At 46.3% G+C, this 12,828-nt stretch overlaps 1 protein-coding gene across 1 annotated transcript in view; it reads left to right on the top strand.

Annotated features, from left to right (window-relative positions):
- Positions 1-736: 736 nt before the first annotated feature.
- LOC126177029 (cuticle protein 38-like) overlaps positions 737-12,828 on the top strand; it is a 55,674-nt gene continuing 43,582 nt past the window's right edge. The window contains exons 1-2 of the mRNA XM_049924260.1: positions 737-890; positions 2,306-2,650. Of these exons, the coding sequence (XP_049780217.1) occupies positions 789-890; positions 2,306-2,650 (447 nt within the window). The 5' untranslated portion in view covers positions 737-788. The remainder of the gene's footprint in view (positions 891-2,305; positions 2,651-12,828) is intronic.

Consider the following 12,828-nt stretch of genomic DNA (forward strand, 5'->3'; position numbering starts at 1 on the left):
GGTTGTCTATTGAACTTCTCAGCGTTGAACTTTGACTGCCATTGTATATTTGAGAGTCGGTAAGTAACTGTAGTACTCACTAAAAGGATTTACGTCTTCTCAGCAGGAAAAAATTGTTAAAATTTTTAGAAAATCTTGAAGTATGTGTAATATTATTTTACCTTGCCCTGTAGGAACCATGAAGAGAACTGGCAGCAACGTAATCTGATAGAAGTTTGTCATCTGGTAATTTATTTCCGTCTATACAATTCTTTTAAAAGATGAACAGCTTTACACTAATTTTACCAACTACTTGCCTTATAAGTGAATGTGATCTGCATTCTTCTGGTAGCACATAATGTAAATGTTGCAAAGGTTCCTTACCTAGTACCACAGCCGTTTCAAGAGGCGTAATTAATTTTGCTCTATGCTTTTGAATGGCACACAACAGGCAACGTAAGATGTCTGTCCAGTATTACGCGTCGCGAAGTGACGCATAAACAGTACATGCTGATAACGAGAAATAGCGGAACTACCACAGTAAAGAAAAAGGGTATAAAGTGATTTTACGTCTGTGATACTAAGCAGAACAACAACACATATACACCACTAACAACTACGAGATACTTCTTAATGAAGCTGTCACTTCGGGATCTCATACCAGTAGAGGCTGCTCGGATAACTGACAATTACTCATTGTGTGGAACTGACCGCCAAACACGACAAACGGTGCTACTCGCTAGACAGGCCACGCCCAAGGAGGACCTCCGCAGCTGCCGGATACTGCGTGGTCATTCCACACGGACTCCATGCAGGTCAGTCGGTACCGTATAAAAGGCGGCAGCTGCCTTGTCAGAGACACATTTCAGCAGCAGCAACAGCAGCGGCCGCAGACCACCATGAACACCCTGGTAAGTACCAGCAAGTATGTGACCTCTGCTTGCACTGGGGACTTTAGTTCACTGTTATAAAATTCTCTGGACCAGTAGCAACCAAATAATGTAGCACACAACACAGAAGTATTATGGTAGTGTGTGATAGATGCAATAAAATCCAAAATATAATATACGGCGTACCTTAAACTTCAAGAGAAAACTATTTGGTGATAATTAATATTAAGAGTATTTGCTACTAGTGAACTGTATCTCACCAAAAATACCCGTAACATTCGCAAAACGCAGTACGATATTTTCTATATTCTACACATTTCTCTCGTAGCAGTTGCTCTCGTGCTCCCTGTCAGCTATCGTATTAAATTTTTGGGTATTGTACTGCTGTGACTAACTTCATAAGTTTTCTCTCAAGTGACGAAGTATGAGATAATGGGATTCTGAATTGATGTCGCGATATATTTTTCAGATCAATATAGTAGTTTCAAGTTACTGTGGCAGCCTGGCTAGAAAATGATACGTAAATTATATGGTGGAGAACACCTTAGAGTGATGGGTAGGTTTATATGAACAGTAAGAAACCTAAAAAGTAGTTCCCAAAGATATAACAGATAAAATGAAAGTATTAATTTGACTATTCTCGAGTGTTCAACCGCTCTGATCAACACAGCATTCCGAGAACGTATTTAGCTATTATTAACAGACGTTTCCTGACATCATTAGCTGTTGGAGGAGAAGCATCCGAGAAGGCATCAGAAATGAATAGCTCCACAGACGTGAACAGCACCACAGAAATTGCTGTATGTGGTGACAAGCGTAGGAAACATTAGATTTTTAGATATAAAAGCAGATTGTTGACATGACTTGATTATATCTAAGACGTCGACAGCAGTTATCCAGGACAGACTTACCTCCACCTGGCTATTAAACTGCTGGAAGTATAGAAGATGACTCGGAGTCATAAAAATGCAATCTTTGATTAAATAATTGATGCAGTAATAAATTAGTTGCAGGTTATATGCGATTGCAGTCTTTCTCGACGTATTCCACTGATGAATTCTTCTCGAGTTATCAGCCGAGTGGTGGTGTCGTCTCGTCGCAACGTTTCAATGAGATTCGCACCCATCATTCGCCCGTCATTAACCAGAAGATGATGGGTACGAAACTCATTGAAACGTTGCGACAAGACGACGCCACCACTCGGCTGATAACCCGAGAAGAATTCATCAGTAGTTACGACTTGTACCACAAACAAATACATACACACGAACACACATACACAGACACTCTCACTGTCTCTGTCTCTCTCTCTCTCTCTCTCTCTCTCTCTCTCTCTCTCTGACACACACACACACACTTACATAAAACAAACACAACTGAATGTGAATGATAATTCTTCAAAACCATTGATTGATATCAATTAATCTTTTTGCCAGATTGTCCTGAGCGCCGTCCTGGCAGTGGCAGTGGCCACCCCCGGCTACCTGGGTGCCGCCCCCGCTGCAGTAGTGGCGCCGGCCGCCTACGCCGCCCCCGCAGTGATCGCCGCCCCCGTCCACCCTGGATACGCCGCCTACGGCCCTGCCCCCATCGCCGTCCGCTCTGACGGCTACCTGCTGGACACCCCTGACGTGGCTGTGAACAAAGCCGCCCACCTGACCGCCGTCGCCCAGACGAGGGCTCGCGACGCCATCATCAACGGCGCCGCTGTGCTGGCCGCCCCCGCCGTCGCCGCCCCCGTGGCTTACGCCGCCCCCGGAGCCCTCGCAGCCGCCGCCCACCTTCACGCCAAAGCTGCTCTGCTGGGTTGAAATGTCCTCCTGCGGTTGAGTATATGAACAACGTACTCGAGGTTGCATCAAGTCATGGTACCTGTATATTTTTTCATTGAAATAAACCAACTCTCAGTATATGTAACATTCTACTTCTTTTCCCTGTTGTCAGCCTGGCTAAAGAATTTCGTTCCTCATTATCATTTCGAAGGTTACATCGGTAAACAATCTCGCGGCCACAGCCGGAACACGGGCTCTACTAATGATATTCGGAAGATGGGACAAATTACGGGACTTAATTTCCACTGATTCAATCCGTAACGTTTATTGAAGCACCTGAGTAAGTTCACACTTGGAATCAGTCTAAATGAGGGTCATCAGCCTCGCTTTGGCGAGCAAGACGGAGCTAAACTTCTCTCTACTCGAAAGGCAATAACTGATGTAGTGTAGGATTCCAGCGACTATTCTGAGGTGTGGGGTTGGTCTATTATTCTGTTATTCTGCGCAACGGATTAATCCCTTATGTACCCTTTACCCTGTGGCTCCTGCAAGATGCAATTTTCACCCCCACACTACTACAGAAGTCAGACAGACGCTCCTAACGTTCTAAAGAGAAATGCCTGAAAAACTTTCAGCAATAAATATCTTCTGGAGTCGTCCGCTGTAAGGAAATGACACAAAAATTCACAAAATTTCTTACGTAACTAGTCGGATAGTTGGGTACTGGAGTAGTGCTAGTTAGTGTAAAAAAACGTGAAACTAACGAAAGTTATTATTTATTTTTGCAAAATTCTGAGAAATCACAATGGCACTTTTAGTTATGAATTGAACAAGTTATATCCTGGTTCTTTTCGGAATGTGAAGTTACCTCTCAAGGATAGGATTCACTAATGAAATTTCTATACAAAGTTTAAGATGCTTGCTGCCTTGGCAGAATGGCTGAGAGGTGCGCCTACTCAACTTGTATAATTAGAATGTTGCTAGGTATGGTCGAGGCTGTCAGGTGTGAAATGTAGTGAAGTGTACTGTTGTGGAGGAAATATGGGGCTTGCAATAGCTGTAGCGCACAATACCGTAAGCTGCAATTACTGCTGTCTGCGCTGCTTGCTGCTGACAAATAAGATAACTCGTTTTATCTGGATTGACCTTCGCCAATCAAACTCTCCCTATGCCTTGATGAAGTCAAGGATTCCTATTCGCCCATAGTCTAACTATTGGCGTGGTCCACCGCGATGCCACTCAAAATTCGCTCGCACGCATTTAACTATAACTCTGTCCATTCACACCGCACAATAAGAGTGTCGGCCAACACAGTGAACAACGCTTAATCTCAAGGACTCAATGTAGAGTCGCCCTTTGATTCGCTCTCGACAGAGTGTAACCTTCCCCTCGCTTATCGACCTTAATGACAGTGAAAAATTAAACCGCGTGTACCTATTTGAAATTTGGGAAAAGCAATCGTCACCGAAGTCAATTTGTCGGTAAAGAGGGAGGAAAGGGTTACATCTAAATGAAAGGAAAAATGCAAATGTAACTGGTGGAAATTAATTTTGAAAAGGGGTGAAGTTAATAAAGACAGTAAATGTGCGGCCGTTACGTTAACAATTAACAAGCGGTAATTAGATATTTGAGATTTGGGGGAAATTATGGTCACCAGTCCTAAGGACAATTACTATAGTAACTGAAAAAGAAAGGTTTTTTACACATATAATTAGCGCTAGAAGTGTGGCAACTGAAGGTTGACACATGTAGTGTCAGAACTGAAAGTTTGTCAGAAGTAATAAATTTCGCTACACTCTGACTTAATTTAGCAAAAGAATTAACAAAACCGGCAAATCGAAAGTTAATTTAGTGACTGAAGTTAATAGTGAGCTTTCCTTCTGAAGCACATCGAAATTCAGTAAAATACAGTTAATCTTGGACTACCTCAACAATCATTTCAAAAGCTACTTGAAATTCACGCAATTTAGAAGTAAGAGATTTAACTTTGAACTTGAATTAAATGATTCTGAACAATTAACAATAGTAAAATTTAATACGTACCAAGCTGAGCTGCAGTCACAAGTAACTAAAGTATGGTAACAAAACTCGCACTCATAATTTGTGCTTGTGTAATCTAAATATTGTAGCCAACTATGAATACTTTAACTGAACTTTGAAATTTAAGCAGTGAAATGCTATAATATTACTTTAAGGCTGGCGTTTGAATTTCAACGACACTCGGGTTCATTCCGGAAAAGGAAGGGACCCTGCTTGGTAATGCAATTGGGACAATGAGCAACAAATGTTCATGCTAAGTTGCTGTAATTATAGTTACGAAAATGGTACAGTTTGAAAAGCTGAGGTCTGCCATACAGTTCTAAAACTTTAAGTGCTTCCAGTCTTCCTTGTTGGTTGATTGAAGGTTTGAAGCCGTCAATCGAGGAGATGGCGACAGTCACTTATTGTCGGCCGTCGCTGTTGCAGAAGCTGGATGTTGGCGCGCCTTCTTCTCGACACGGTCACCAGGCGAAACGGGCTCTTGATGTGCGCCAGCTAATGCTTCCCATCCGTGACACCATGTCAGAAACTATCATAGCAAGTCGAGCGCAATTACATGCTGCCCAACCCCGAAAGCGCGGCAACTCGTGGGAGCTTCACACAACACACCTGCTCCACTGCACTACTCAAGCCCGATCCCTCTGCTCAGCCCGCGCTCCAAGCGGCAGGGTTAACACTACCAAAGATCCTACACACTTTGATTCTTCACACGACCTATCGATGTAATCGTTCGATAGCAGTTTTCCCTAGGCAAGACCCAGCGTAAAAATACAAATAATATTTACGAAACAAACCAATTATACATTCACATAAATGCATAAATATATATATATATATATACAAATAGTAAAACAATTACAATATATAAAGACACAGAAATGTAATATCTTCAGGTAACAAAATAAAGGAAAAGAAATTATAGTGCAGTAGATGGAAATAGGAGAATATGTATTTCCGGCGTTACAAGAGGTGCTCTCCCAGTGAAGTACTGAGGAGAGACTTGTTCCTCACTCTTTCGAGTACACGTACGAGTGCGCACGCTCTCGTTACGTGTATTCGCTCCAAGAGCGACAACGGAACGGCGCCTCTCCACGCCAGATGTGAAGGGGTATATCTTCCGGTCTCTTACATTATTCCTTCAGCTCAAGGCGTCAGAAATGTCGTGTGCCAATCAGCATTGCTCTTCTAAAACTGGAGAATGACGTTTTGTTTAAGGCGACCAATCCAGAAACTTGTAGCTTTGGCGTTTGGCGTTTGCTGTCTTCCTGTGAAAAATCTCTGAAACTGCGTGTTATGTGTAAAGAATGCGTAGGCTGGCCACTCCCACACAATGTAGTGGAATTTGCTTTTAAGCCGAACACGGGGTTGTTCCCCCCTTTCCACTCGGGCCCACGCTGTCCGCTACGGGCGGTCACCGGCCGACATGGGCTGGGTCGTCCTCTGAAGGGCCTGGCGTCCCGTTGTGCGGCCTCTCTCCAGAACTAAAAGCCTCTGTGACCGTCGTGTCTGGAATGTATGTGTGCACCCCAGCCTCGAGTATTTCAACCACGGTGCGCTCACTTGTCAATTTCATATCGTTTACATGAATTCATACAACATCGACTTTATCTTATCGAGTTTAGGTTCGAATGAAGCGTCTTGATGTGCGGAACATGATTGTGAGGGCGGAATATGTAAGCAATGAAGGTCAGGAGACCACGATGTCTTACACTATCAGAAAGACTCAGAGCCTGGATTGCTATATGTGCACTGGTAGGAGTTCATGCACCACTTTCGACTGGCTCCTAGCAACTTCCGCCACTAAAATCTGCGACAACAAAACAGAAGGACCATTTTACGTGTATGAGGAAAGAGTCACACAAAAACACTGAACTTAAATTTTCACGGAACAAATATAATTTACTGACTAGAACAAAATCTTTACTTACGCTTTTCGAGTAAACTCATCTTCAGAACTTCAGTGGAGGTAGGGAGATTCAGACACAGGATAGGGCGTCATGTACAAGTAACCAGTTTCAGAGTAACACTCGCAATGCGTAAATGAAGTTGATTTGCTGAACATCAAACGACAAAAATTTATCTTCAGCGGCTAGAACGGTATGTATGAGTAAAAAGTTTCAAATTTACAGAATAATTGCATGCGTCTTGCATGACTTTATGTCGCACTTCAAATTCAATGAAAACCTTGCGATGTCGGTCTTGTTTACCAAAGGCCACGGCCTCGCTTACTAAAGCTTTCTACAGCCTAATGTAACATCTCTGGCAAGTGAGTGTGTGCTCACAGAAATACTCATCTACACTGACGGGAAAAAAACGCAACGTCAAGAAGGAGTTGCGTGACATAAACGAAAGATGTTGGACGTGTTTCTACATCTGAAATATGATGTCCATTCAGTCGAATAAGAGAGCGCCAGTAGCTCCATTGTGAGAACGCAAATCAGGTTTGCTTTAAATTCATGCTGTAATGGTCGTGTGCGTCAAATTACCTTTGAGACTGCAGTTGATGGTAGTCCCGAATGCCTTTAAGGCGACAAACACGCAGTTATCAACACCTCAGTGACTTTCAACGAGGACTTGTAATAGGGCTACGAGAAGCTGGATTTTCCTTCTGTGATGTTGCAGAAAGACTAAGCATGAATGTAGCCACTGTACATGACGGCTGACAGCCGTGATCACGAGAATGTACAGTCGCAAGAAGACGGGTTTCCGGTCGGTTATATGGCGCTACCGAGAGGAAGACCATAGACCGAGAGGTAATCTGCCAGGAAGTTTCATATCAGCGCACACTCCGCTGCAGAGTGAAAATCTCATTCTGGAAACATCCCCCCAGGCTGTGGCTAAGCCATATCTCCGCAATATCCTTTCTTTCAGGAGTGCTAGTTTCTGCAAGGTTCGCAGGAGAGCTTCTGTAAAGTTTGGAAGGTAGGAGACGTGGTACTGGCAAAAGTACAGCTATCAGGACTGGGCGTGAGTCGTGCTTGGGTAGCTCAGTGGGTAGGTAGTTCGGCGCTAGCGGCCGTGCGAAGCGGACGTCCGATACTTTCGCCTGTGCGGCGTGTGCGAGTGTTTGTTTACTTGTGGACTTCGTCTGCGCGCGGCCTAGTAACAACGATCATGGCGAACAAGTACAGGAAAACTACATTACCAAACAATTTCTGCAAAGACTACGAACGACCAAAGGCTTTAGCAGTGGAACGATTCATTCGAGAGGAAGTCAAGATACAGCCAAACGATATTGTCGGAATTCACCTGTCCATCATTAGTCCCACGGTGTATGTTAAGATGGTAAATGACGCAGCGTGTGAGAGAATTCTACAGGCGACAAAATCAGGTCTCCGATTTTGCCATAGTGACGGGAATGTCGGCACGGTAACTGTAGAACATGTTGGCCTGGGTGTACGGACAATATGTGTTTTTGAGCTGCCATTTGAGCTCCCGGCTGAAGAAGTTATCGAGGCTTTTAAGCCATGCGGCACGGTACATGGTCACACGGCAGAACGCTTGACACAATTCGCCACGTACCCCGTACTTAACGGAGTGCGACAGATCAGAATTGATCTTCAGAAGCATGTACCGTCCTATCTGACAACAGGTGGTTGTCGGGCAGTGGTGATTTACGATGGTCAACCACGTACATGTTCTGGCTGTGGTCGGGAGGGACACCTCAGGTCGAACTGTATGCAACGGCGGATTACGCATCTGCCTTCAGATGTGCGGGAGCCGTCGCCGGCGATGACAGTACTACCGATCACCTATGCCAAAGCTCTCACTGCGTCCGCTGATGACCGAAAGGACACAGCCCCGGTGGAAGATCAAGATGGCACTCTCCGAAACCTTGTTGCAGACGTCGGGATTACAGAGGGTGCTGCTCCATCGAGCAGCATACAATCTACAGCGACAACATCAGATGAGACCGAGCTCCCACCAAGCACACCGATAATACACGAAGCAGTTCCAGCCACTACGGATGCTGTTCCGTCTGGAACGAACTCTATGACGGGAACATCAGTTTCGACCGAACTCCCGCCAAGTACAACGATGGGACTCGAAACACTTCCAGTTCCTACGGATGCTTTTCTGTCGGGCAGCCGTGATTCCCTACAATCTGACACGGAAGGAAGATCACGCAAACAACGTTCCCCGAAAAGGAGGAAAAGGCGGCGTCGCACGACATTTCCTCGGGATGACTCCCTTTGCCCTATGACGATGTGCCTGTGGACCAAGACGACACAACAGCCTCTACGAAACAGGATGAGGCAATGGGAACTGTTCGATCAGACCCGCAGCGGTCTGTCACATTGACGGTACAGGGACATGGAGGAATCACAGCCAGTTGGCTCTCCAGACGCAGATGCTGAGGCTATGGACACGAATATATCACTGCCTGAAAAGATGTGGTATGGCGATATCGAGGAGGCGCCGGACGTCATACAGAGGCAGCCGGCACTCACGAAGACGGCCTAATAATTGCTGAAGGTGAAGGGAGAGGGGCAGGAGAAAGTCTTCTAACTCAGCCCCCAGCGCCGATGCAGGGAGATGTTGTTGCGCCTCGACAGAGTGGGATTCAACGCCATGCGAACCGTATTGCAACATTAAATATAAATGACGTGCGCTCACCGGCCAAAATACACCTACTGAAGGAAACGGTTTGGGCATCTGATGTGGATATTGCTTTGCTGCAGGAAGTCCACATAGCTGCACTCCCATACATCGTAAGCTACCAGTCCTATTCGTCACATGGAGATCACAATGGGAGTGGGGTGGCAGTTTACGTGCGAGATGGCTTCCCAGCGGAAAACGTGTGTTATCTTCCGTCGGCCAGTGGAATGGCTTTCACGACGTTTGGGACACGCATCATCAATCTTTATGCACCGTCGGGAAATAATCGGCGGCAGGAAAGGGCGCGATTTTATGCAGAAGACATTGCCCCACTATTCCATGGACGTTATGAATGTGTAATAATTGGTGGAGATTTCAACTGTGTTCTCAGCCAGAAAGATAAGTGCCCGCAAGCAAACATCAGCCAGGAGTTGCGAATCGTTGTCAACGACCTTGTACTTAGTGACACGTGGGAATTACGAAATGGAGATGCACCGGGATACACCTATGTGACAAGTCATTCGGCGAGCAGATTAAATCGCATTTATATCTCACGGGCTCATGCAAATGATGTGCAGGGCGCGGAACGCTGGCCATTGGCATTTTCCGATCACAGCGCTTACATCTGAACGGTGCTTCTTCCTCTAGCGAAACAAAGAACTTTTCAAAATTGTTGAGGCTTTTGTGATCACTTAATGATATACTGCCTGTTGATGATTACCTAACATTGACAGCCGTATCTGAGACGATCTCAGAACCCAAACACAGTTGTTCCCAGAATGAGATTTTCACTCTGCAGCGGAGTGTGCTCTGATACGAAACTTCCTGGCAGATTAAAACTGTGTGCCGGACCGAGACTCGAACTCGGGACCTCTGCCTTTCGCGGGCAAGTGCTCTACCCACTTTTTTTAAAAATTTTTTTCAAGGCCTATCCACTGTGCCAACTTTTAACTAAATCTGAGGGGGGTGCGATGGGGAGGTTCCCTGGTCAGTGGCAGTAATTGGAATAGGAAAAAAACGAAAACGGTTATTTGAGTATCTAGTTATTTTCAGTGGTTTTTAGCAGCCGCGTTTCACTAGCGTTGGAAACAAAGCAAAGAGAGCGATATAACCGAAAACCGATTGTTCCAGCGGTGAAGTGTGGAACAGTAAGGCCCCGTGGAAATTAAACATTCAACATCTACATGAACCTGAATGCCGTCAACGGATCCTTGAGACATGGACGATGCGCGAGCGAAGGGTTGGAAGGTATACGACGATGCATGATTGGTGGCTGACTTGTGCTAAACCGGTACTTCGCCGTACGTTCATTTCATATAGCAGGGAGATGGCAGAATGGTGCCGCCGTACGATTGACTTTTATTTTGCAGCACTGCGCGACCTAGATGATGGTCCGCCGCGACAGGACATCTGGATCGAACGCAAAAGGATAAAAGCTAAACTAGTGGCTTTAGCTCGGAAATATCTTCAGGGAACCATGGTGCGCACCAGATGTCACGATACGATAAGGCACGAGATTCCTTCCATGCGCCACGTCGTGAATGAACTAAAGCACCGACGACGCGTTTTGGTACGGGAATGAATTACCTGCGAAGACCGAAGAGTGACGCGTCAACTGGACATTGTCTCTGCATACGTCGACCATTACCAACACATCTATCGAGAAGAAGCAGCCCCTGTCGATGACCTCGACCGTATAGCCATGCACGTCTCCCGTACACTGACGGTGGAAGCCGCGGGAACCTTGCTGGAAGCCATTAGCTGTGCGGGAGTACATGATGCGATTGCACAAGGTGCGTTGAATCAGTCCTCAGGCATTGATGGGCTTCCTGTTGAATTTTATCGAGAATTTCGCAACGAAATGGCACCGCGATGGACGGAAATGTACAACGAGGTGTTAAATTCCGATGCGCCTATTACACCAGCTTTTATGGAAGGCCTCTTGGTGCCAGTACATAAACCGAAGCCAGGGATTATGGTCACACATTATCGCCCCATCACCCTGCTTAATGCCGACTATAAGATCTTTGCACGGTTGCTAGCGTCCCGATGTCGTATGTTAATTTGTAGCGTTCTCTCTCCAGAACAGACGACACCGGGTGGATCGGTGAACGTGCAAATAGCTACTGGCAAATGCCGTGATGTGATAGCGCTGGCGGAGGAGTGCCGGCTTAAAGCGGCGATGGTGGCGGTTAATTTTGACAGTGCTTTTGATAAGGTGCGCCACAACTATCTGTACGCTGTACTGGAACACATGGGATTCCCAGACCGTTTTACTGGTCTCATTAGAAGGATTTACGGGGGCACACAATCCTTGGTACAGGTTAATGGGCGTATAGCAGGGCCCATTCAAATTTGACGATCCATTCGCCAGGGCTGCCATCTTTCGATGCTGCTATTCGCGATAGCGTTGGAACCATTAATTGGGAGGCTAACCAATTCTCTTTCTGGGATGGAACTACGGGGCTACACCTTCAAATGTCGTGCCTATGCGGACGACCTCCTGCTGCTCGTTCGTTCTGAGGAAGAGGTGAAGACGGTCCTTGAACTGTTGTTGGACCACAGTGTGACGGCGGGTAGTGCAGTGAACATGAACAAATCGGCGGCAATGCCGGTTGGAAGGGGCCTTACGCCGGAAGAAATCAGTCCGTTTCCTTATGTGCAACGATTCCGCTATCTCGGCATAGACTTTACCTCATCTGTGAAACATACTGCGGCAGTTAACTACCGACGTATTTTACAGACAACGCGTACCATGGTCCGACAACATCTCCTACGGCGCCTTGATCCTTTGCAGCGAGTCGAGTATCTGAACACTTATGTGGTTTCTCGAATGGTGCATATTTCGCAGATCCGGCCCCTACCACTCACGCTCGGACGTCGACTTCAATCAGCACTAGGCTATTTTGTGATGATTGGATCGCCCCTCAAGGTGCGATACGCAACGCTCACGCTCCCTACGGACCAGGGGGGACTCGGACTTACGAATGTTCACTGACGAGCGACGGCGCTCCTTCTATCCACGATGTACAAGCAATGGCGTAGCGGGCGTGATTCCCTTACATCCCACCTACTGGATCTCCTGGTTCCAGCGTCCCTCACACCTCCGGTGGCGGTGGGCAACATTACGCCACATTTTGCGCATGTATCAACATTTATCGTGGAACTTAGTTATATCAGAGACGAGCTTCCGCGCACGAGACCGCCATGCGCGAAGGATTTTTATTTTTGGCTGCTACGACGGATAAGTCGTAATGTCATTGAACTCAAACATCCCAGGTTGCATTGGCCGAAGATTTGGAGACATGTGCACCAAAAATTCCTTCCTACCTTCGTTCGGGCACTGTGGTTCTCTGTCGCCTGTGGCAAGTTCAACACCAACCAACGGCTCCATGCAATTGGACTAATGGACACTCCACTATGCCCGAAATGACGACCATCACCGCTTAACTTGTATCGCGGTGGTGAACGTATGGCTCCTAGGAAGACAGATGGTGGCTTGCTACCTCCGTGTAACCCCGCAACATATTACACCTGCTTCCTTCTTA

The sequence above is a fragment of the Schistocerca cancellata genome, chromosome 3, assembly GCF_023864275.1.
Source record: "Schistocerca cancellata isolate TAMUIC-IGC-003103 chromosome 3, iqSchCanc2.1, whole genome shotgun sequence".
Taxonomy (NCBI): Eukaryota; Metazoa; Arthropoda; class Insecta; order Orthoptera; family Acrididae; genus Schistocerca; species Schistocerca cancellata.